This window comes from Trachemys scripta, chromosome 5 (genome assembly GCF_013100865.1).
Source record: "Trachemys scripta elegans isolate TJP31775 chromosome 5, CAS_Tse_1.0, whole genome shotgun sequence".
Lineage (NCBI taxonomy): Eukaryota > Metazoa > Chordata > Testudines > Emydidae > Trachemys > Trachemys scripta.
Window position 1 is genome coordinate 116,975,790 of NC_048302.1, and position 25,423 is coordinate 117,001,212.

The following is a 25,423-nucleotide window of genomic DNA, read 5'->3' on the forward strand; positions in this document are numbered from 1 at the left end:
CAGATCTATGGTAGTTAGTATGTATCATACTCTCTAGTCATAAGAAGAAAATGACTGCCGAACAATAGGGGCTGTTGGCTGCTGAGTGCTGTTGAAAATGTGCTGCTTCATTTAGATGCCTGAACTCTTTTGAAAACATGGTCATTTATTTAGGTGCCTCTGTGGGAGCTGCTAGGCACTGAGGTCTTGAAAATCAGGCTTTATATGACTCCCACAGGGCGGCAAAAATGGTAGAGCCGGCCCTGGACTCCCATCACCAAACTATCTGAGGACTTCACAATCTTTTTATGTATGTATCCTCACAACATCCCTGCTAGGAAAGGAAGGACAAATATTCCTATTTTACAGATGTGGAACTCAGACAGAGAGAGAGTCTCACGCTAGCACCTTAGCCACTGGGTGATCTTTCCTCTCTGTGGGCTTTGGATCAATCCTGTATACACTATCACCATGCAAATCATCAGTAATAAAATAATAATTAGTATCAAATCTATACCATGCTAACAGGTCTGCTGTCCCATAAGTCTGCAGGCAGAGCTCTCATTAATGTTAATATCAAAGGGAGTTTGGAATGAGGGCAAAATATACTCTTAACTATTACAGATTGAGAGAGATGAAAGAGTATGCAGAATAACAATCTCAGTGAAAACTAGCCATTCCTGATCATACCGAGAGCTGATGACACTTATTCAAGTACAAAGCTGTAATAAATCCTCAGATTATGTTAAGCATCCACATGTCTGCTGAAGAGAGGGAGAGAACATTTTAGCCTGAATTCAGGGAATGGCATTTAATCTGGCAAAGTGTTTTTCTTCTTAATGAAAACTTCAAAGAATGTGATCCCAAAATCACAGAGCAAGCTCTCGGTTTTAAAAGTCTCTCTTGCCTCACACAGGAACTCTCCTTGCTTCTCTTCTTCTTCCTTTAGCACATCTCTGCCCCTCCATACACCCTACTCCCCAAAAAGTAACATTCTGGTCCAGTTGTACTTCCATTAGATTCTGGGCTATGTGATTCCTCTGAACAGGATCTGAGAGAATAGATACCAGAAGGGATCATTATGATTATCTGGTCTGATCTCCTATATACCACAGGCCATCGAACTTCCCCAAAATAAGTCCTAGAGCAGATCTTTTAGAGAAACATCCGAGGTTGATTTAAAAATTGTCAGTGACAAAGAATCCCGACCCTTGATAAATTGTTCAAGAATCTAATTATTCTCACTTTAAAATGTACACTTTATTTCCAGTCTGTCTAGCTTCAGCTTCCAGCCATTGGATCGTGTTATACTTTTATCTGCCTGATTGAAATGCTCATTATTAAATATTTGTTCCCCACATGGGAATGTAATCAAGTCACCCCTTAATTTTCTCTTTGTTAAGCTAAATAGATTGAGCTCTTTGAGTTTACTCCTGTAAGGCATGTTTTCTAATCCTTTAATTATGCTCGTGGCTCTTCTCTGAACCTCTCCAATTTATCAACATTCTTCTTGAGTAGTGGACACAAGAACTGGATGCAGTATTCCAGCAGCAGTGGCAGTGCCAAATATACAGGAAAAATAACCTCTCTACTCCTCCAAGATTCCCTTGTTCATGCATCCCGGGATGGCATTAGCTCTTTTTGGTCACAGTGTCAGACTGGGAGCATCTATTCAGCTGATTATTCACTACAACCCTCATGTCTTTTTTTAGAGTTGCTGCTTCCCAGGATAGAATTCCCCCATGGCATACTTTCCTTTTTCCTAGATGTATACATTTACATTTAGCTGTATTAATATACATATTGTTTGCTTCTGCCCAGTGATCCAAATCACTGTGAATCAGTAATCTCTCATCTTTATTATTTACCACTCTCCCAATTTTTGTGTCAGCTGCAAACTTTATCAGTTTTTATGGTTTCTTCCAGATCATTGATAAAATTGTTAAATAGCATAGGGCCAAGAATTGATTCCTGCCGACCCTACTGGAAACCCACCCATTCTATGATGATTCCATGTTTACAGTTACATTGCATATCATTTTATTTTATATCATTCTAGTTTGTTAATCAAAATATCGTGCAGTCAAATACCTTACAGAAATCTAAGTATATTGTGTCAACACATTACCATTATCAACCCAACTTGTAATCTCCAAAAAAAAAAAAAGTATCAGGTTAATTTGAGAGGTTTTATTTTCCATAAATCCATGTTGTTGCATTAATTACAATATCCTTCTTTAATTCTTTATTAATCAAATCTCTTATCAGCCCCTCCATTATCTTACCTGGGATCAGTGTCAGGCTAACAGACCTATAATGACCCGTGTCATCCCATTTACCCATTTTAAAAATTGGCACAACATTAGCTTTCTTCCAGTCTTCCGGAACTTCTCCGGTACTGTAAGACTTACTGAAAAATCAACATTAATAGTCCAACAAGCTCATTAGCGAGCTCTTTTAAAACTCTTGAATGTAAGTTATCCAGACCTGCTGATTTTAAAATGTCTGATTTTAGTAGATGCTGTTTAACATCCTCCTGAAATACTAGTGGAGGGTTATCAACACCACATGATGAGACCATATCATCTTTTTTCCTTCCAAATACAGAACAGAAATATTTATTGAACACTTCTGCCTTTTCTGCATTATTACTGATAATTTTACCATTTCTACCAATACCATAGTTGGGGTTTGTTTTGTTCCTAATACATTTAAAAACTCCTTATTGTCCTTAATTCTGCTGGCCATAGATTTCTCCTTGTGTCCCTTGGCTTCCCCTAGCAATTTTATGCAATTCCTAATTTCTGATTTATATTCATTACTATCACCTTCCCCTTTCTTTGGTTTGTTATATACATTTTTTTTGTTTTTGTTTTTTTCACAACTGCCTTTGCTTCCCTGCTAAATCAACTTGGGTTTTTAACCAGTGTGGCCTTCTTTCCTGATTGTGGGATTATGTCAGAAATCAGTGGTTCAGGAGCCAGATTAACAATCAGCATTACCCAAAAGAGCCGAAGTAGTTTGCTGCACATTGATCTCTTTCTTTCTTTTTCTTTTAATATGAATTTTTATTGGAAAAGTTTTCATAGACATTTTAAAAGAACAAAAGACAAATATAAAACCAAACAAATTAAATGAGCATAGCTCTATTCATAGCTTGCCCCATCGTCTTTAATTATAGTACTAAATCACCCTCACTTCCTATTGAAGGATGGAGCACATAATAACTAAACTAAACAAATGTCTTGGGCCGGCCGCGGGCTGGAGTAAAATAGCATAGCTGTATTCATTTGGCTGGCGTTCAGTCTTTAATTATATTATTCTTCCGTTCATATTTTAAGTTATACACTGTCTTTGCTGGGTTTTTTATTGCTGTAAATTTAAGAATAAATGGTTACTTTATCATTCATAATAGCAGTGCATTCTGCTGTTATTGTGCAAATGATATTAGTATTTTTAGCATAGCTGTTACATTGAACAGGCTAAAATAAAGCAGCTATGTTATCTTTAGGGGCTTCTATTGTTTTTATTTGCCTCTGCAATAGCTATAACAATATTAGAAAGGATAGAAGGACAGAATGGAGAAAGTAACTATGGGAAAAATGAAGACTGGCCATTGCTCTGAAGTTACACTGGAATAAAACTGGTGTAACTCAGTGCTCATTTAAGCCCAGAGTGTTTATAAATGGATGTTGAGTTGTTCTTATATATCTCATCATTCTAAGGGTGGGGGAGGGCAATCACTGGAGAATGACCTTTAAAATAACCAGTAGAGGAGAGAATTACATGGGTTTTTTCAAAGTATATTTTCTATTGATTTGTATTAATTAGAAAAAAACACTTGAATATAATTCACTTTAGTCGTTGAACCTCAGTTAGGGCAGCCTGGAAGCAGAATGAAGCAAAAGGTTTGAAGCTGTGACTCGTGATCAATGCAGTGATGTCGTTTATTATTTGAATGCTGACAATGTGCCTACGTACTGTACAGATAATGGTACTGACAAGTCCCTGCCAAGAGGGTCCATACCACAAAATCTTACTACTAAGTGTAGCGTTTAGTATGATGAGTAGGCCAAGTAACTTCTCATGTCATAATCTACAAAAGCGATTTAAAAAAAAAAAATCAAGGTGCTATTTAAAAGTGATGGTGAAGTCCCAAACTAGAACCCTACAAAAAATGTTATGCAAGAAAAATATCTCAAAACCAAAATAAATATAACAAGAAAATAATAAAAGAAAACCTGGTGCCAGGTCCTCTGCTCCATGGAGCATCACTGTTTTATACCAACATGGGATCTGGCACATGGAGTAGTGAAACAAAAATAAATAGAAGCAATAAAAAATATTGTACAGCAAAACTAAGGAATCATTTTAACTAACTACTGAAAATGTCATTGGGACTTCTAATGGTAGTAACCAGTATGTCCTCTAGTAAGTTTTTGGATGATCAGGCCCTAAAATTGACGATCTACAAAAATTCTTTTGAACCTTTTTCTAAGTGATAAATGAAAATTGGTGCCTCAATCTAAAGGATTGCTGTACCTTCTACTACATTAATGAACTTCATTCATACAAGTAGTTTCATAGACTTCAGTGGCAGTATTCATATAAAGTTACATACTTGCCTAAGCGTTTTAGAGTGGTTCATATTTTAAGAACTAAAGAACTAAAGAAATTGCAATAGCAATATGCAATAAGAAAGCGCAAATGTAATTGTAGATATTGCATTAGGTTTCTCAGTGTTCTAAGTACTACAGAATGTTCTACAGAAACTAAGGCCTAATCTACACTAAAATGTTAAGTCAACATAAGCCACTGTGTGTCAACCTAGTTGTGCATGTGTCTACACTTAAATTTATTTCCTCCCAACGTAAGCGTCCCATTATGATGACACAGTAATGCCACCTCTCCAATCAGTGTTGAGCAATAGGTGATGTACTGAGGCCAGTGCAACACTGGTGTAGACACTGTATTACCTACGTTGACTAGGGTTGCCAGATGTCCTGTTTTTGACCAGAATGCCTGATCAAAAAGGGATCCTGGCAGCTCCGGTCAGCAGCACTGACCAGGCCGCTAAAAGTCCGGTTGGTGGTGCAGCAGGGCTCAAGCACCTGCCTGGCCTGGCTCCGCACAGCTTTTGGAAGTAGCAACATGTCCCTGTGGCCTGTAGGCACAGAGGGCAGCCAGGGAGGCTCCGTCTGCTGCCTCCCCTCCTCCCCGAGCGCCGGCTCTGCAGTTCCCTTTGACCTGCAGGTGAGGGCAGTGTGCGGAGTCACCTGGCTGCCCCTGCGCCTAGGAGCCAGAGAGGGAACATGTTGCTGTTCCTGAGGTAAGCACCACCCAGAGCCTGCACACCCTCTCCCATGCCCAACCCCCTGCCCCAGGTTGAAACTCCCTTCCACAGACTCCTTCCCAGAGCCCACACCCCAACCCCCTGCCCCAGCCTTGAGCCTCTTCCCACACTCAAACTCCCTCCCAGAGCTGCACCCACTCCCACACTCCAAATGCTTTGGAGAATGGCCCAGGAGTCCCAGCAGGAAAAGGAGAGGGAGATGCACCAGGACATAATGGGGCTTATGCATCAGCAAACACAGATGCTGCAGACTATTGTGGACCTACAGGTTCAACAATCATGGGCTCGCCTCCCTTCACAGTCCATGGAGAACTCCATTATAGTGCTTCCCTAGCACCCTTCTCAACAGTCCATGAAGCATCAGTGGCTGCATCATACCCCATCCACTCCACACAGGGGGACATTAAGGACAACCACAGCTTCACATGCACTGACCTGTGAGAACCATGGTTGCTGTATGTGTAGCTGAAATGGACATGAATGTTCTTTCCCCTTCTTAAGATCCATACATTTATTACATTTGTAATGTATTTGCTATTTAACTTGCACAGAATTTTTTTGGAGTGTTTTGGTTATTCAATAACATTTTATTGTCTGGAAAATAATTCATCTTTATTAGTTCCCAATATATCGTGCAGAATGCCTAGCAGTACTGAAAGCACCCACTTACTTTTTGGTGTACAGTGTGACACATTTCACAGGATCAGTGACAAACACAGTGTAATAATAATAAATGTACAGCAAGCACCACAAAATTAAAAGATGCATTGATAGGGTTATATTCATAAATGTACACCAAGCACAACACAATTCCTAACAGGCCCCAAAATAGCAGAACCAGATAGAGCACAGTATACCACAGTGCTTTACTGTGGCTCACTGTCCACGTGCTCTTTCAAAGCCTTCTTGAGCTGTACAGCTCTGTGTTGAGCTCTTCTAATAGTCTTTGGTAGTGGCTGTTCAAACTCAGCAGACAGCTGCTCCATCTCTGCGCTCAACCCCCACAGCAACTCTCCCCCCCCGCCTTGCTTCACAAATATTATGCAGGACAAAACAGGTGGCTATAGCCATTGGGATGTTTTTTTCACTCAGGTCCAATCTAGTGAGTAGACAACGTCAGCATCCCTTCAATCTACCAACAGCACATTCAACTGCTTTTATGCACCTTCTGAATTTGTAATTGAATCTTTTTCTTGATGGTGTTGAGGTGACCAGTGTATGGCTTCATGAGCCAAGGGAGCAAGGGGTAGGCTCAGTCCCCCAGGATTACTGTTGGCATTTCCACATCATCAGTGGTAATCTGCTGGTCAGGAAAGAAGGTCCCTTCTTGTAGCTTTCTGAACAGTCCTGTGTTCTTAAAGATATGCGTGTCGTGTACCTTCCCTGACCAGCCAATGCTGAGGTCAGTGACGCATCCCCAGTGATCCACAAATGCTTGCATAACCAAAGAAAAGTAGCCTTTTCTGTTAATGTACTCTGTGGCAAGGTGGTCTTGTGCCAAAATGGGGATATGAGTGCCATCTGTTGCCCCCATCACATTTCAGGAATCCCGTAGCTGCAAATCCCTCTACTATGTCCTGCACATTGCTAAGAGTCTCAATCCCGCATACCAGGAGATGATTAATAGCCCTGCACATTTGCATGAAAATGGCCCCCAAGTGGATTTTACAACTCCAAAATGATACTCCACTGATCAGTAAGGAATCTGGTGTTGCGAGCTTCCACAGTGCAATTGTCACTTGTTTCTGTGCTGTCAGTGCAGGTGTGATTCTGGTCTCTGGCACTGAATGGCTGGGGTAAGCTTGGTATACAAATCCAAGAGTGTGGCCTTGCACTGCTTGTCATCCCGAGACTGCATTGCGATGCAATTCCATCATTCAGTGCTCATTTCTCAGGCCGGGAAGTGAGGCTACACCATCTGCAGCTCTGTGAATGCCCAGGAGCGGCGCCAGGGTTTTTGCCACCCTAGGTGGCAGCGCTCCTCCTCAGAGCATTCGGCGGCAGGGTCCTTCCGCTCCGCGTCTTCGGGGCGCTTCAGCAGCGGGTCCCGGAGCGAGTGAAGGACCCGCCGCCAAAGCGTCCCAAAGACGCGCAGTGGAAGGACCCCCGCCACCGAATTGCTGCTGGGGATGGCAAAATGCTGCCCCCCCCAAATCCTGCCGCCCTAGGCGACTGCCTAGGGTCACCTAGTGGAAGTGCCGGCCCTGTGAATGCCACCAGCAAACTTGAATTGGTTCTCTCTATGTCCTGCAGCAGTCTGTCCTCCACAAAATCATCACACTTCTTGCTGAATCAGTTCTTCTTGTGGCTCTGCAAATACTGGAGGATCATGCATCCTGTGCTTGCAATGCTCATGACAGTAGTACAGAGCTGTGCAGGCTCTGTGCTTTTGTCAGAGATGGCAGACAGCGAGGAGAGCAGTGCGGGTTTGTGAAATTTTTTAAAAAGGCATGACAATTATGGGAGATAGATGACATCATTGGATGGAGAACATTGCACGCTGGGAAGTTGACCCCTTGCTCCCAGTCACCGCTGCGTGATTTGTTCTGCCCCACTATGGATTGCCAAAACTTCCCAAAAGAGAGTGCACTGGATGGTGCTGAGTTGCACATTGGGATGCTCACCCATAGTGCACTGCAGTGTGCATTGACACAACAACTCCTGGTGAATATGCACAGTGACGACTCACGGAGCCAAGTGTGCATGTGCACAAGCAGTATAGTAACTGCAGCAGCTTCATGCCAACATAACTTGCATTGGCAAAAGTTTGTAGTATAGACATGCCCTTAATGTCTTAAAATATGTTCAGAAACCAAAAGCACCAACTGTTGTTTTTTTTTTTTTTTTTGCGGCGCTAAATATCCATTCTTTTTTAAGAGTAAGTAATTATCTGGAATATTCAGTTTCTAAGGAACCTCTAAACCAGGAATGATCTATGCTGAAGAAGTGTTTGCAGGCTGGTCATTACCCCTCTTAATTTTATGCTCCAGGTCAGAGGTGTTAAAGGAGTCTTTTTGGCCAATCAGAAAATTGATGGAAAAGTTACAACTCTAATAACCTACAACAAAGGTCGTGACTGGGACTATCTGACCCCTCCAATCTCTGATCTGAATGGTAAACCAACCAACTGCAAACCTGTAAGTGGTTCCTTTTAATGTTTTATCCAGTGTGCACAAGAACTATTTGTAGAATATATGTTGAAATGTAAATAAATGAACAGTAGTTGTCATCTCAAGCACCTAGTGCCAAGCTACATTCTCCTCTCATTTACACCAGATTTAGATGTATGTTTTAGTTTCTCTACATTAACCATGCCTTCACAAGTTATTGAGCCAAATAAATCTCTGGTTTGCTCCATCTGCAGCATTACGCGTTCTTTTGTTAGGGCTTAATTTGACTTGTATGGGACAAGTGTGCTCTAATTTACCTACCATGCATCCTGATTCAAGACAATCATTCATTTATTATTAATTATTTACACCGCAATGAACTTCTCTGGGAATAAGAGCACTTCATCAAAAGGATTAAAAATATGAATACCTTTTATTTCTGTTTTTGCATTGTATTATTTTATCTTAAAACACAATTACCCTATTATGAGAGCGGGGGAAGATACACAGTTGCCTGGAAATGTACGTCAAATGGCTAGTCATGTCAAAAACCCTTTTCTTTTTGTGAACGGACGTTATTACGGTTTGTTTACATGTCCCATTTACCCACAGCATTTTAGTTTTTTTCTTGAGACAGCCCTGACAAGCAGATCCCCTGTGTCTTTCTCACAGGCTCTCTGCTCCACTGGACTCTTAGATCTCTGCATTTTTGGGCAGAATATATATCTGTAGTCAGGGGCACAGACTAATCTTTATCCCTCTCTGTATAGTAGGATTAAAAGACTGAGATTTTAGTAGCCCAGTCTTCTGAAGTTGAGAAGACTTCAGAAGACTGGGCTACAGCAATACATGGTTCATGCTACAGGGCTTGATCCAAAGCCCACTGAAATCAGTGGAAAGACTCCCATTGACTTCAATGGGCTTTGAATCAGGGTCTCAGGCAGGTAGTGATCGATCTATCGGGGATTGATTTATCGTGTCTATACATCTAGTATAGACGCGATAAATCAATCCCTGATCACTCTGCCGTCGACTCCTGTACTCCACCGCGGCAAGAGGCAGAAGCGGAGTTGACGGGGGAGCGGCGGCAGCCGACCCCGCGCCGTGAGGACGCGAGGTAAGTCGACCTAAGATACGTTGACTTCAGCTACGTTATTCTCGTAGCTGAAGTTGCATAGCTTAGGTCGATCTCCCCCCCGCCCCCAGTGTAGACCAGGTCTTAGGGTGTGATCTTGTTCTCAGTGAAGTCAATAGCCATGCTTCATTAACTTTAGTGGGAGGAATATTGAGCTCCATATACCACTGTGGAAAGAGCAGAAAGCAGTAAGTTAATTAACCAGAGATACGATCAAACTCACTCCAAAAAAGTCATTTAAAAATATTTTTCATATAATGATTTTTTTTCCTGACAGAAGATGTTTCAGTAGAAATAGTTGTTTTTAATCTAATTCTCTTTTAGCTGATAACTGCATAAAGGCAGCCCAGGGATGATGATAACCAACAACAACAAATAAATCTTTGGTGCTTTTTATTGCTTCTTCCAAAGATCCAAGCAATCACTCTGTCACAAAGTTATTTTGTGCTATAATTTCACACTGTCTCTTTCTGAATTGCAGACCTTGTTTTAAGGCCACGGAAATATACAGAGCCAGGGTAATTGGTTCCCGCTAGATACATCAGACTAATATTTTATTCTGGACCCTGTCTTATGAAATTCAGTCGCTTCCCCTTTTGTAAGGCAGTTGTCACTGCATGCTACTTTCTGATTGTGCATTAATTACCAGAGTTGCAGAACTGCTGTTAACAGCTTGTAAAATACTGTGTTCTTCCTCTTATCCCTAAAGCCTGATTGCCATCTTCATCTCCATCTCCGCTGGGCAGACAATCCATATGTGTCAGGAACAGTCCATACCAAGGACACTGCACCAGGGCTCATAATGGGGGCAGGTAAATGCATGAAAGTGCTTTTTTCCCCCCAAAACATTGTTGTTTCTTGTGGATCATGTTTAGTCTCATGAAGAATAATATATTGACTGTATTATAAACATTGCCCTAGTGTGCTTGCGACTGAATACCACTGATTTTAGGGAATTTGACTGGTCAAATGTGATTGGTCAAATTGTTGAATAGGAGGTTATCAACCTTTCTGCTGGGTAGCCTGCAGGGATTGTAAGGAATTATTTATCCTAAGATGTCACAAGTGCACAGGTGCATTGTGTGTATTTTGCTATCTATCAGTCATTTATAGCCCCCGCTACCATTGTGTCTGAGTCCCTCACAATCTTTAATGTATTTATTCTAACAGCCCTGTGAAGCAGGGAAGCACTATTATCCCTATTTTCCATGCAGGGGAGTGAGGCACAGAGTGTCTAAGGTTATGTCTTCACTACCCGCCGGATCGGCAGTTAGCGATCGATCCAGCGGGGATTGATTTATCGCGTCTAGCCTAGACACGATAAATCGACCCCCCCCCTGAGCATTCTCCCGTCGACTCCTGTACTCCAGTGCCACGAGAGGCACAAGAAGAGTCGACGGGGGAGCGGCAGTAGTCGACTCATCGCAGTGAAGACACCACGGTAAGTCCATCTAAGTATGTTGACTTCAGCTACGTTATTCACGTAGCTGAAGTTGCATAACTTAGATTGATCCCTCCCTCAGTGTAGACCAGGGCTAAGTGTCTTGCCCAAGGTCACACAGGAAGTCTGTGGTGGAGCAGGGAATTGACTCTAGGTCTTCCAAGCCTTTGGCAATTGTCCTAACCACTGGACTAGCCTCCTCTCTTCATATTTATATGGTGAAATGTTTCATCTTGTTCTGCAGGATCGTGTACTGGCCACTGAGACCATTGTTCTAATCTAGTATGGCAAATCTTTTTTTTCTTTACACTTAATGCACGTATAATTATCTTACTGTATTTATTAACTTCTTTATCCATGACAAGGCAGGTATGAGAGATAAGGTAAAAGTGGCTATTGCAGCAGTGTATGGGAGTCAGGTTTGGAGTCTCTGTCATTCCACGTGTACTGTATTGCATCAGAGCAGTGGTCCCCAAACTTTTTACCTTGTGACCCATCTGACCCCTGTCTGTACCCTTCCCACGGAGCCAGAAGTGAGGCCATGGCTGGCCGAGGCTGGGGCCACTGCTTTGGGTAGGAGCCTGCAGCTGCGGCCAGGGGCGGGACCCCAGGCACGGGGTGGGCAGCCAGGACCCTGGGCATTGGGCGGGCAGCCAGGGCCAAGAGCAGAGCTGGGTGGCATTCCCTCTCTGGCCCCCGTGGGGGCGGGTCCGGGCCCCAGCTGCACCCCCGGAATGTTACTCCACATCCTCCTAGGGGGGCACACCCCACAGATTGAAGACCTCTGCATTAGAGAGAAGTGACTAACTACATGTAACATATAAAATCCCCATAGATATGCTGACCAGTCAATATGAAAAATGTCCATATAAATCTGCTTTGCTTTTTTAGCTTTGTGAGTCAACAATTCAGTTCCTCTGAATGTCATGTTTCTTCTTCTTCAAGTTATTGAGACATCAGGTTTGAGCTATAATATCAGCTTATTAGTTTATTTAGGTTTTATTTTCTTATTTTTGTGTCTCATGTTAAATTTAAATTAAACACACCCGCACACACACACAGAGCTACTCTGTTTGGAAAAAATATTTTTTCTCATTGTTATTGCGTGTTCTGTCTCAGTTTACATCAGTGGAAGGTTTGACGCCATCAGTTACTTTGATAAACACTGGCAGATGCCATACACTTTCCAAAAACAAAATGCAATTGCTAATTATTGTTTAAATTGTCCTGTGGCTACTGAGGTGAAAACCGTGGTGAAATCCTACCCCACTGAAGTCAATTGGAGTTTTGCCATTGACTTATGAAGCCAAGATTTCACCCAATGTCTTTAAACTGCTTTTTTCTATAAAATATCCAAATTAGGTTTTTTAAGTTACAGGCGTGTATCTTGGCATTTTTTAAAACAACAACAATAACAACTTCCTTTGTGGGCAGACATTATAGAAAAGTATCATAAATCTATTCTATGTATTCTGTTCTTTTCTATGTATGCTCTTTTGTATGTATGCATCACCATAGTAGCTGCGCACCTTCCAGCAGTGCATGAAACAATGTGACAAACATTGGTTACATGTGGTTTATTCTTTCTCTCAACCTCTCCCTCTGTGTGTGTGCACTATCCTGTTTGGATTTGGTAGGGTTGTTTTTGTTTATTTTGTAAAACGTGGGTTTATATCGGAAAAGGCTAAAGAAGTGTGCCTTGCCCTTGGAGTAGAAGGTGGTGAGGCCTGTCTGAGAGCTTCCCCTGAGAAAGCTCTGTCTCTTGCAGGGATGTGCTGTATCCTTGTGTTTAAAAGGTCCATTGTGCCTGAGGAGTAGAATTGTCAATCACAGTCCTCATCGAGGAGTTTTAGGCAATCTTTTAGATCTCCTGGGGCCAGGCCTGTGAGAGGTTTGAAGATATGGACCAAGACTGTGAACTAGACTTGATTGAGTCTAGTTCAAATTCAAAAGCTTTCAAAACTATGAGGCTATTCCTAATAACCCTTACCCATGGGAGTAGTCCTTACTCCAAAGAGTAGTCCCACTGAAGTCTGCGGGCTATTCTTGTGAATAAGGACTTTTCCATGATTAGCAGTTTGGAAGAGTTGGCTCTAAATACATGCAGGAGTCAATCCGCATCTGAAATACTGCTGTCTTTGGCAGCACAAGGGAGCAACCGGGAACCAGCTGGCAGACATCTCTCTACAAAACAGCATGGGGTGGGAGAGGAGGAAAGTTTGGGCAAGAACACTGGGGCAGACCTATATGCTGACAGAATGTGCCATGGAATCATTGATGTCCAAGTCAAGCAGGGAGAAAATCTTGGTTTTTGAGGCCTCTTCTGAAAGCCCCCTACACAGCAAACTACTTGCACCAGGGAAGAGGAAAGCCCGAGTCAGTTAACATGTATTACCTTGGTGTCGAGTCTTTCAAACCTGGTGCACATAAGCAATTAAATGAAAGATGTTCAGTCTTATCTGGCAGACTTGGTACAAGAAACACACACTTCTCACCAGACATACTTTACACCCAGAGACAGCCTGTATTTCTTTTGGGGCCTGGTCAGAGAATTGATGAAGATATGCAAATCAGTAAAGGGTAGTGGGTGTTTCAGCATGTATGAGAATCAGTATCTTTGGGCCACATCATGTTCTGAATGAAATAAATGGGAATTTTACCATTATATTCAATGAGCGAAGGAGTAGAATGGTGGTGTGCAAATCACAGGGCTCAGAATATTGAACTGTGCATTTATTTTAATTTTAAATAATTATAATTGGAGAACAGCATTAATACCTAGAATACTTGGGAAAGAGACAATAATAGGATGTTAACATTGCATCATTTTAAGCCCCAGTATTTGTAATTTACAGAATGAAAATTCTACTTTATTAAAATGTGATAAATAGTTCTGAGAAATAAATATTGTTAGTATTTAAATGTATGTAAATTGTGCAGACAAAATATTAAATGTAATAGCTGCACATTAAAACATTATTTTTAAAACTAGTCTTCTCCCTTTAAGGACTGTAATAGGATTTCACATTTGCACTTGATTTTACTGCATTTTAATCTGGGCAAAAGCTTCTATGGTATAAGCCATTCAACGTGGGCCAATTGATGTGTAAATTTTTACATTCAGCCTCAAACCTGTAAAGGATTCTTCTGTGAAAAATGCTAAGAGAAGTGTAAATTTTCAGATTCCAGTTTACTGACTTTCTGTTCTTAGCCTCTTTTCCAGATAATAAATCAAGCAAATAGTTCATATTGAACAAATTGCAGAGGTTAATTAAAATATATATTGAGTACTTCAGCTGCTGTACAGAACAGTTAAGTTACTCTTTGTCATCTCTGGCCCAGATGTGCTGTATATGTTGTATTAAAGTTCATGTCTTCATGCATGAAGATTGCTTGTTATGACACCATTGCAATAAAGGAAAAAAGAACAGACAGATGTTTGACTTCTACTGACACATACACATTCCTCTCAACTACACATTGTCAAATTCTCCCCTCCCTCTCATTATAAAACAATAACTTCAAATTGCCAAACAAACACCACTTGGCTGGGGCAGGGCCATTTGACCAAAAAATAGTTTTGCCTTATTGCTCTATGGTGACGTGACTATTAGCTTTGAAATAAAAAACTATTGGCTGGCTAGCCATTGCTCGAAACAAATCACATGGCTACATGAGCTAACAATGCGTTAGACATTACAGAAACATCTGGAAGAGGATATGCATGATATTATGCTAAATTTTGGGGTGGGGCCCCCCATATTTGAAGAATTTAAATCTATCCCATTCTGGGTTGCATTTGGGTACCCATTTATTTGCACTGAAGCATGTCTTCTATAATGTAGAAAAGAAAAAGATTTAAAAATTAAATAAATAAATAAATAATTGCATAACACACATTAATGAATGGAAAATGTATTACTGAAAAAAGTTAAAATGGCATGAAACTAAAATAAAAAGGTCACACTAATTGTGTAAGAACAGCAACTAAAATTGAGGGAATTCACTTGCAGTAATTCAAGATAGTGGGCAGGCCTATTGGTAGAGAAAGATTCATGTGATCTTATAAGTTAAGCCTGAAGTTTTTCAATAGAGGGAGTCTGTAGAAAAACCTTTTAAAAGGGTATGGTGAACCTATATCCCTGAGGTTCCAGCTATTAGAGGACATTTTTGGCCTTATGGGTTAAAAAGTGATCTCCTGTGGGCTACAATAGTCTCGTTTACAGCTTTGAATTGTATACAGTACAGCTGGTTACTTTTTCAGCCCATGGTGGAATAACTTTTTCAATATAAATTTGAACTGTCATCAGTGTATAGTAGTATTATTTTGTTATTTATTATTTGTTTCAATGGAGACAGTGCACGTGGGCCTGATCCAGACCCCACTGAAGTAAATGAAAAGACTTGCTCTTGCTGTGCTCCTATGGAACTATTCCAGATTTATTCTGATGTAGCCAGGGGCAGAACTTGTTCCAAATCACCAGGCAAACAGTGGTAATGGGCAGTGGTGCTGCAGTTTGTGTGTGCATGCATTGCATTCAATGAACCTTAGAATATGGATGGGTGGGACTAGAGCGGGGGGGGAAATTTTGGACAAATAGTTTATTTGCTGAAAATGTAGTTTCAGTCAACCCAAAACTATTTGTGACAAGAATTAGCCAAATTAGTTGCCACCACTGCCTCCCGCCTTATAACATTTCCCCCAGTGGTTAGAGTTCGCACTGGGGCTGTGGAAGCAGGGCCAGTGCTAGCATTTAGGCCAACTAGGCGGTTGCCTAGGGCACCAAGATTTGGGGGCACCAAAAAGCAGTGCCCCCGATTGTTTTTTGTTTGTTTGTTTTTAACAGTAGCCGCTGCGCTGGGAGGGAGAGGGAGTCTGAACCGCCGTCTGGCAACCCTAGGGGTTTCCCTGGGTCAGCGCGCCGCCGGCAGCCCAGGGGTTCCCCTGGGTCAGCGCACCGCTGGCAACCCTAGGGGTTCCCCTGGGTCAGAGCTGTCGCACGGATCCCCAGGCCGGGGGGTGGGGAGCTGCTGTGGGGGGGGGGCGTGGGGGGGGGGGGGGGAGCTGCCGCAGGGCGGGGGGCGGGGGCACAAGGTGGAAGTTTCGCCTAGGGCACAAAACTTCCTTGCACCTGCCCTGTGTGGAAGACCAAGTTTAAATTCTTGCTGAAGAGCACAGATTTGATCCCAGGTCTCCCCTTTCCCAGTGAGTGCCCTAATCACCAGGCAATTCTGGGCTGGGGTCTCCTGTTGATGCTGTTCCACTTTGTATGAAACACTTGAATAACGGGTCTCCTGTGTCCCCGGTGAGTGCACTAACCAATAGGCTAAAAGTTATAAGACTATTAGCACTATATCCTTTGTTTATTTTGTAAATTTAGCCCTTAAAAATGCTCAGAAATAAATATAATTTTTGTTTGACCCAAAACAGACTTTTTGATCTGCCTAAAATTTTCAGCAATTTTTGGGTTCTGGTCAAACTGATTTTTTTTTCTTCTTCTAAGAACGGGCACCAAACTGAAAAATGAGTTATTCTTCCAGCTCTACTTACTACTTCATGTAAGGATAGTGTTCCAAGACACTATAAAGGGCAGTGTGAAAGAAAGCATGGAGATGAGAAAAGGAGACAGACTGGTGAGGCTGAAATGCTGGCAGAGTGAAGTGAATGGGGGCGTATGGGAGAAGAGGCAAAATCAGAAGCTATGATAGGAAACAGTACCATGAGCTAGAGCAGAGATTCTCAACCTTTTTCTTTCTGAGCCCTCCTCCCCCCAACATGCTATAAAAACTTCACATCCCACCCAGGGCCGGCTCCAGCTTTTTTGCCGCCCCAAGTGGTGAAAAATAAAAAAAAAAATAAAAAAAGGAAAAGCCGATTGAGCTCCTGCCAAAGTGCCGCTGAAGAGGAAGAGACGGAGTGAAGGACTCGCTGCCGAACACCACAGCGGAGCAGTTGAGCGGCCGCTGAATGGCCGGTGAAGACCCAGACATACCGCCTCAATACGGGACAGACTGCTACCCCTTTCTATTGGCCGCCCCAGGCACCTGCTTCCTTTGCTGGTGCCTGGAGCCAGCCTGGTCCCACCAGTGCCACAACTGTTTTTCTACATATAAAAGCCAGGGCTGGCATTAGTGGGTAGCAAGCAGGGCAATTGCCCGTGGCCCCACGCCACAGGGCCTCACACAAAGCTAAGTTGCTCAGGCTTCAGTTTCAGCCCCAGGTAATGGAGTTTGGCACCCCAGGCTTCGGCCCCACATGGCGGAGCTGCGACTTTCTGCCCTGGGTCCCAGCAAGTCTAACACTGGCCTTGCTTGGCGGACCCCCTGAAACCTGTTCATGCCCCCAGGGCCCCAGACCCTCGGTTGAGAAATGCTGAGCTAGAGCAGATTTGTGAAGAGCCTTTCAAGATCAGGGCAAAGTTTGAACATGGTGAAGAAAGCCAAGAGAGAGGTGACTGACCAGTGAGGGAAGATCATGAACTTCACAGCAGCTACATGGAACTTCAGAATTTTCTTGGGATATTTTTTTTAACAGAACTTTTCAGATCATAGCTCTTCAATATTTTTTCAGTTGGGTTGCCTTATAATGTCTTTCACTTCATCCTTTTCTCTTACTGTTGGCTTCTTCTCCTGGGGCTGTTCACAATTTGGCTATTTCTCACTTTCTGTGTCACTTGATTGCATTGGCTGCTATTATACACATTTTTTGTTGCTTTCTCTTGATTGCTACACTTATTATGCATATGGTTCATTAATGGTTGCACTCAGTTGGAGGTTGGAAGTGTTCAAGACACTTTGACTGCTGGTGAAATCCTTATTGTGTTCCTGTGTCTGATTTTTCACTCTATCTTTGTCTCTTTATTTTCAGAGTTTCTTTAATTTGAGAGGTTTGTTCAGTTAGTTCTACCTGATTATCCATTGTTGTAAATTGGTTTATATTTTGTAGTGTTGTTAGGCATACTTCTGGCACTGTGTAGCTGGCTGGTCTTGTCTAGCAGGTTTTTTTATGCAGTTGCAGACTTGACTTTAAAAACATATATAAAGCGAATGTAGTTCCCATGAAAAATGCTGCATTGACAGCAATGGAAATTTAAGTCACTTATAAATCCACAGAATAGGTGCAGTATACCCAGTAGCAATCATGTTTCCCCATATGCACTGCCTACATCTCTTAACTCTGACCTGGAGAAGACCTAGGGCTTGTCTATGCTGCCCTGCAGTTTGGACTATGGGGGTGTGAATAGCTGTGGGCACCAAAGTACTGTAACTTCTGCATGTAGATGTTGCAGGTGCAGGCTAAAAGGTTCCTAGTCCTAGTCCACAGCTGAAAAGGTTCATTCCTTTCCCCAGTGCCACACATAGCCTCTCTGCAAAGCCTGTAAACAAGAGCACCACTGGTGGCCATATTTTTGACAAAAGCACATTTCTGCACAACAGAAACCAAATCTACCAACTCATTTCACTCATAGAATCATAGAACTGGAAGGGACCTCAAGAGGTCATCTAGTCCAGTCCCCTGCACTCAAGGCAGGACTAAGTATTATCTAGACCATCCCTGACAGGTATTTGTCCAACCTGCTCTTAAAAATCTGCAAAGATGGAAATTCCATAGGCAATTTATTCCAGTGCTTAACCACTCTGACAGGAAGTTTTTCCTAATGTCCAACCTAAACCGCCCTTGCTGCAATTTAAGCCCATTGCTTCTTGTCCTATCCTCAGAGGTTAAGAAGAACAATTTTTCTCCCTCCTCTTTGTAACAACCTTTTATGTACTTGAAAACTATTATCATGTCCCCCCTCAGTTTTCTCTTCTCCAGACTAAACAAACACAATTTTTTCAATCTTCCCTCATAGGTAATGTTTTCTAGACATTTAATCATTTTTGTTGTTCTTCTCTGGACTTTCTCCAATTTGTCCACATCTTTCCTGAAATTTGGCACCCAGAACTGGACACATTACTCCAGCTGAGGCCTAATCAGCGCAGAGTAGAGCGGAAGAATTACTTCTTGCTTATAATACTCCTGCTAATACATCCATAATCCCACCTCATGTTACTAAACAGCAAATAGGTGGTAGTATCTTTCAGTCATCATCAAACCAACTACCTAGTATGAAAGACTTTCTATCCCAGTAACTGCTACTACTGCTCTTTAGTTTACAGAAGATCTTCCTTTAGCCAAGGCACTTTGTAATTTAAAAAAAGTACAGTTATATTGGATCATGAAGAGAAGCACCAATAAGAGAGAAAAGAGATAAGAATACTTAGTATTACAGGCATATAAATGATAACAAAAAGCAAAACTAGGAATGAGTTGACTACTATAATCTGTGCAAAGGAAGACAAGGAGTGGACCAGGAATGGAACCCTGTGGTATGGAAAGAAAATGGAAAGAGAGTTTGCTAACCCATAACAGCCAAAAGAAATGCTAGGAAAGATAAGACTGGAACCATGAGAGTATTCCAAAGAAGCAGGTAGTCAGTAGTAATGAAAGCAGTACAAAGGGCAAGGAGAGTAAGAACGTGAGAGGGGAAGATAAAAATGTTTAGCAGAGAAGAGGAAATTAGAAACAGACAGGAAAGCAGTCAGTGGAATAGTTAGAGAGATTCTGGCTATAAAGGAAATCAGATAGCATGGTGTGAAAGAGAGGTTCAAAGTTAGGAGTGAAGAAGCATGGTCCATAACTCTAAAGAGAAAAAGAAGATCAGAGATGGTGGTTTAAACCCCGGAGCTGCCCATAGCTCCCTTTGAACTCACCTGTCTTTCAAATTATTCTTTGTTTGCAATTGTTTTTTTGTGTTCCATGCTCATTGTGTTTCCCCTCATTAGCACATTCATGTTTTGCTACTGTCTATTTTCTTTTCTTTGTTTTATATTGGGTGTAACAGACATTACATGATATCCTGTATGCAGTTACCCAGAAGGAAGGTGAGAAAGTTTGAACTTTAATTTGCTCGGAGAGTTGCATACATTTTGTTCATTTTTGTAGGTGTCTTTTAAATTTGATGTTCCAGTATCTTTTAAAAGACTCCCTGGTTCCTGATTATGGGGTTGGTCCTGGCATGTGCTGAGTCCTCTTACAAGGTTCTGAGTCTCACTGAGATGTGTAGGAGCTGAGGATACTCAAAGCAACTCCACTTTACTTCCTTTTCTCAGTTGACTTTTAGGATTGATAGTGATAGTTTCTTCAATAATTAGAGACTGGTTCACATCAAAACCTAGATATTAATATACCTGAATTTATGGGAAAATTTGCATCTGAACTCAGTTCCCAATTTTGCAGCTCAGGCCAATCTCTTTCAAAGGGATGTTTGCAATGTTGTTGTAGCCATGTTGGTCCCAGGATTTTAGAGAGACAAGGTGGATGAAGTAATATCTTTTATTGGACCAACTTCTGTCGGTGAAAGAGAGAAGCTTTTGAGCTTCACAGAGCTCTTCAGAAGAAAATGCTTGTCTGTTTCACCCACAGAAGTTGGTCCAATAAAAGATATTACCACATTGTCTCTCAGTAGAAGGAATATTTAAACAATATTTAATGGTGATAGTTTTCTGTGATGCTGGCATCTCGGTGTAAAAGAGAACAAAAGAATCCAATGTTACTATAACCAAAAGACTCGAGTAATTTTTAAAAGGACAGCATTGTACCCAAAAACTAACAGTGTTTCCAAAAGGTTTTTAGGCCTTGTCTACATTACACAGTTTTGTCGACAAAAGTCAGCTTTCGTTGACAAAACACTGTAGGTGTACACGCACTGAACTGCTCCTCCTGCCAACGTAACACCCCTACTATGCCAACATGGGCGGTGCGTTCCTCCATTCAGGGAAGCTGCGCACGCTCAGTCCATGGCTCCCCCCAAGGCCTGCCCCTCTCAGCCTCCAGCCCCAGGTCCCACTCGGTCCACTCCTGCCCTCCTCTCGTGCTTCTTCACCCCCTCCCTCTGCCCTTCCCCCCCACTCTCCGCTTGCACTTGTTCACCCCCTCCTCAGCTCCCCACCTGCAGCTTATGTTATCCGTGTTCCCCTAAAAACCAACCCAGGGTCACACTTGTATTAGTTTTATTAATGCCGCTGTTAGGTCAGGTAGAAAAGAGATGGAGCTTATTCATACACGCACACATTCACTGCATTCATACCCTCATGCACCCACACACTTACACAGGCAGAGAGTTACCGGAGACAGCATGGAGACCGAGAAGCCGAAGCGTGGTCGATCTGGTGTGTCCTCCTGCGGTCACAAATCCAGGCTGCTGAGCAGGTCAAGGAGCAGCAGCTGCTTGTGTGCGTGGCTGCTTCCTTTTTCTGGAACTGGGCGGCTCCTGTCACGTACACTGAGTTTTCCTTCCACGTCCATCACCGAGAAGCATTCCCAGACCAGTTCCTTTCATGCATACCAGGTTCTTCTTCTCTTTACAGCACTTCGTGATTGCCTTCTCAGGGCAGATTATATCAGACACACCTGTCTCTGGGCTCCTTTCTCCTTGCAGTTCCTCTCCGCCCAATCCCAAATACACTCCCTTGTTCACACTCCCTTATCTTCCCCACACACTCCCCTGTTCACACTCTCTCTGATTGTGTGATGGGCTGTTACACAGCTTGGAAGTTCATACAAGTGGTAACTTGAAAAGGTTACAGAGTTTGCAAAGGTTACAAAACTTCAAAGGCTATGCTAACAATAACTGAAGTTACAAAGTCTGCCAAAAGGTTGCAGAACTTAATGATACAAGTTACAGATCTTACAATCGCATTTGAGCGGAGGCTTTACATAACAGCTTACACCTCTTCGCCCCCTTCCCGCCCCACCCACCACCGCTCATACCTCTTCACTTCCTCCCCTGATCCTCCCTGCCCACTGGCCAGTCAGCTGCTCACTGCTTGAGTGAGGTCCCCATGTGGGCCAGGGGGGACAGGAAGAGGCAGAACCTCAGGGGGAGAGGACAAGTGGGGTCTTGGGGCGGAGCGCAGGTGGGGCCACAGCCAGGGCACCTACCCTTTCAGCGGTGGTGCAGTCCAAAGGCAGCAGGCTGGCTGTTCAGGGAGGCTTAGCCTCCCTGGCCTCTTATACCCGCCGCCTAAGTATGCCAACATCATAAACCCACCTCAGTGAGAGGCATGGGACATATTCTACTCTCACTAAATAATTGTCTGACCCCCACTATTATTTCCTACAACGGTGAAAATTTAAATCGCTAAACAGCTTTAAAAAACACTTTAAAATATATGTTGATATTATCCTTCAAAATTAAAAATAAGAATTGAATTCTGCCAATCCTACCTGTAAGAGTCAAGAAGCAATTTTCCCCTCAAAGAATTGCATGGCTTGTTCGTTGTACTCGATTCTGGCTTTTTCAGAGTGAAGTGGGGTTGAAGGTAGGATTGGTGATCATCCGAAGCATCAGGTACAGCCACTGCTAGATGCCAATACTAGGCTAGCTCCAATAAACTCTCTGATATAGAGAATTTTCTGATCCCATTTTAGCTGTAATTAGGGTTAAATAATTTAAAGTTAAACTATTAAAGAGCCAAGTACTCATAATCTTGATGGTGTAAATGGAACATATAACTTTGGACATTGTTTTCTGTCAATCACTCTCAAGTCCTTTTCATCCTGGATAAACCCTAAGTATTTGTTTTCATAGCTAATACATTTGTTCATATAGTATGTTAGTAAAATTTCATAATGCTATCCTAATCTCAAGTATATTCTTTCCTTATGTCTCTTTTACTTAAAAAAAATCTGACACATTTAATCTATTTTTCCCTAAGAACATACAAATCATACATTTAAGGCAAAATGCCCTCAATAATAACACATAGATGCAAAAGCATCCTGTGATTGCGTCTCTTCTATCTTACTGTAAACTGACTGGCAGTTTAACAGTTGGTTATTTGAAGAGCATCTTGTCGCAAGATAGAAATCTATGCATTTGGAACTGTATTTGTCAAGATCTCATGTCACAAGTTTGCTTTGGAGCCCTCTAAAGACTAGCTACTGCTCTTCTGTGTTTATTGTCAAAATACTGAGCCAGCTTTTTGGCCAGTGTCAGAGTAGAGAATATGATTCTACTTCAGAATCTTTTTTTGTTTACACAGTTTTTGATACTTACTGTTTTTAAGTGCTATAAATCTTCCTTTAAATGTTCCTACCACTGACTAAAATCAGCCAGATAAAACAGGAAAAGTGGTTCAGGATGAATAAAGAGGCTAAGATGGTACTTTATATAGTGCCATAAGAGAGTTGGCCTCTAGGTATACCACGAGTATGGGTCTCAAAGGCCTAGATCTTAAATAAATGTTATTTTTTCTTTTATTTTAGCATGAACAAACTAAATGAAAAGAAAACCACTCATTCTCATTTATTGTTAATTTTGTGCAGTGCTTCTGCCAAGATAACCTCAAAAGATATTCACACAGCCTGAGTCAGAGAGATTATTATTCCAAATACAGTGACCATTGTTAACCCTACTGGGGAGTTAAGGGATACTATAAAAATACTAATAAATAATAGTACTAAGTGTAGTTTATTAAAGAGTAAGCAAGAGGCACCTGTTAAACCTTAGGGACTCACCATTTTCCTAGAGTTAATGGAGATGCCTCTGTGGGGCAATATGTCAAGAAAGAGGTAAGTTTGTGAACTCTCAGAGGAGGTTGGGACTCATAGCAGGAGTGTGTTGTACTCCACCCCACCATGCCAGGATCCTTGCCCCATCATTGACTTGTAAGCATAACTTGGCCCCTTCACTTTCCTGCCAAGTCCTACCTCTTCCCTCATACTACAAAGCACCAGCGGGTATGTGGGAGCAGGAGAAGATGTCGTAGATGGTTAGATAAACTATGGAGACAAGAGTGGCTGGCCATCTGGTGAGTGAGGGCAATCTGGCACTTTGGCAGAAGAAGCTTCTTCCAATGTTCATCGCACAGGAGCAGTGGGGTTGGGGATGGACTCTAGTTAGAACGAGGAATGAGAGAGAGAATAAGTGAGTGAGTCCAGGTGCAGGGAGAAAGCTGTTGTGGCAGGGAAGGAGGTGAGAGAACCAGGAAAGGAGATGACAGAACTCCAGTCTCCAAGATAACTCTGAGAAAGTCTGGAGGTCTGGGTAAGTCTTCTTATGGGCCTCTCACAAACCATGCTGTTTCTACTCAGTGGAGTCATTTTAAATCATATGGATTAACCTGACCTTCCCATCCTGCAGTTACTATCCATCTCTTAAAAAACAATTATGTGGAAATTAAACATATGTAATAAAAGCACAGCAAATATTAATTATTGTTACTGCAGAAAATGAAGTAATCCCGCTTCATCATTTGGGGCCAGTGTGCACTTGTGACTCTCATTGAAATCAGGCCAGCCCCAGTCAAGGATCCAAGGGCTGAATTTGATTTGATCCTCATCTGCTTTCCTGCCTATTTTGCTAAGGAGAGAGGTATTATATAAATAAAGGTTTTTTATTTATTTATTTACTTGTTTCCTTTGTGTCCAGGTAATCTGGGTTCCCAGCTGGTTGAGTATAAAGAAGAAATGTACATAACATCTGATTGTGGGAATACCTGGCGGCAGGTAAGGAAGGGGAAATAAGACATTTGAAACTAATTTTGAGCATCAAATTATTATTTTTATTGATTGATTGATTGATTGTAACAACAATTATCACATTTAATGCATTAACTAATTAAGTCTTCTAATCCTGTAGATGTAAGTAGCTATTATTATTCCCATTTTACTTTGAAACTGAGATGAAGGGAGAGATTTTCACAAGCAGTAGTGAGAATTAGGTTCCCAGCTGCTACTGATGTTCAGTAGGAATAGGGCACCTATTTTGTCCCTTTGAAAATCTCCTCTTGAGTAACTTGCACATGGATGGTCAAGCCTTCTTTCTTTCTTCCTTTCTTTTCTTTTAAATTATTAGCCTTATTTCAGGATACTCAGAATGTATATACTCAGGAGTCAGACTTAGGATGCTCACATGCAAAGGTTTTGTGCCTGATTAACTAGAAAGGAAAGAACTCTTCTATTTTTCCCAGTTTAAAATTGGTGTCAGACCTTTTTTTCGGCCCAAATGATCTTAATAACAGAATAATAACAACACTTCAAACTTTCCAGTGTTTGAAATCACTTAAATCTTGTGTCCTACATTTGAAAAAATTCTTTAGGATTTATGGCTATTGTTTACCATATTTCTTCATAACTAAAAGTTTCTTCTTTACCAGGGTCTGATAAATAATTTTCTTCTACAGAACTAAAGAACTGCCCTCTTTCAAAATGACTGATATTTCCCATTGTTCTCAATGGGACTGAAGATTCAGGAGGCTCTTGGGTGGCCATTTTGCAGGGGTCATCTGTCTCCTATTGTTGTAAATGAAATCTCTGCCTCCTGACAGAATAGGAAGTCAACATCTTCCCTGGCTTGATT

The 25,423-nt window shown here is 41.9% G+C and overlaps 1 protein-coding gene across 3 annotated transcripts in view; it reads left to right on the plus strand.

Moving 5' to 3' along the window:
* The window catches only part of SORCS2 (sortilin related VPS10 domain containing receptor 2), an 810,911-nt gene that overhangs the window by 716,447 nt on the left and 69,041 nt on the right, over nt 1–25,423 (plus strand). For all 3 annotated transcript variants that reach the window (XM_034770959.1, XM_034770960.1, XM_034770962.1), the window contains 3 exons: nt 8,323–8,469; nt 10,287–10,389; nt 24,494–24,570. In XM_034770959.1, the coding sequence (XP_034626850.1) occupies nt 8,323–8,469; nt 10,287–10,389; nt 24,494–24,570 (327 nt within the window). The remainder of the gene's footprint in view (nt 1–8,322; nt 8,470–10,286; nt 10,390–24,493; nt 24,571–25,423) is intronic.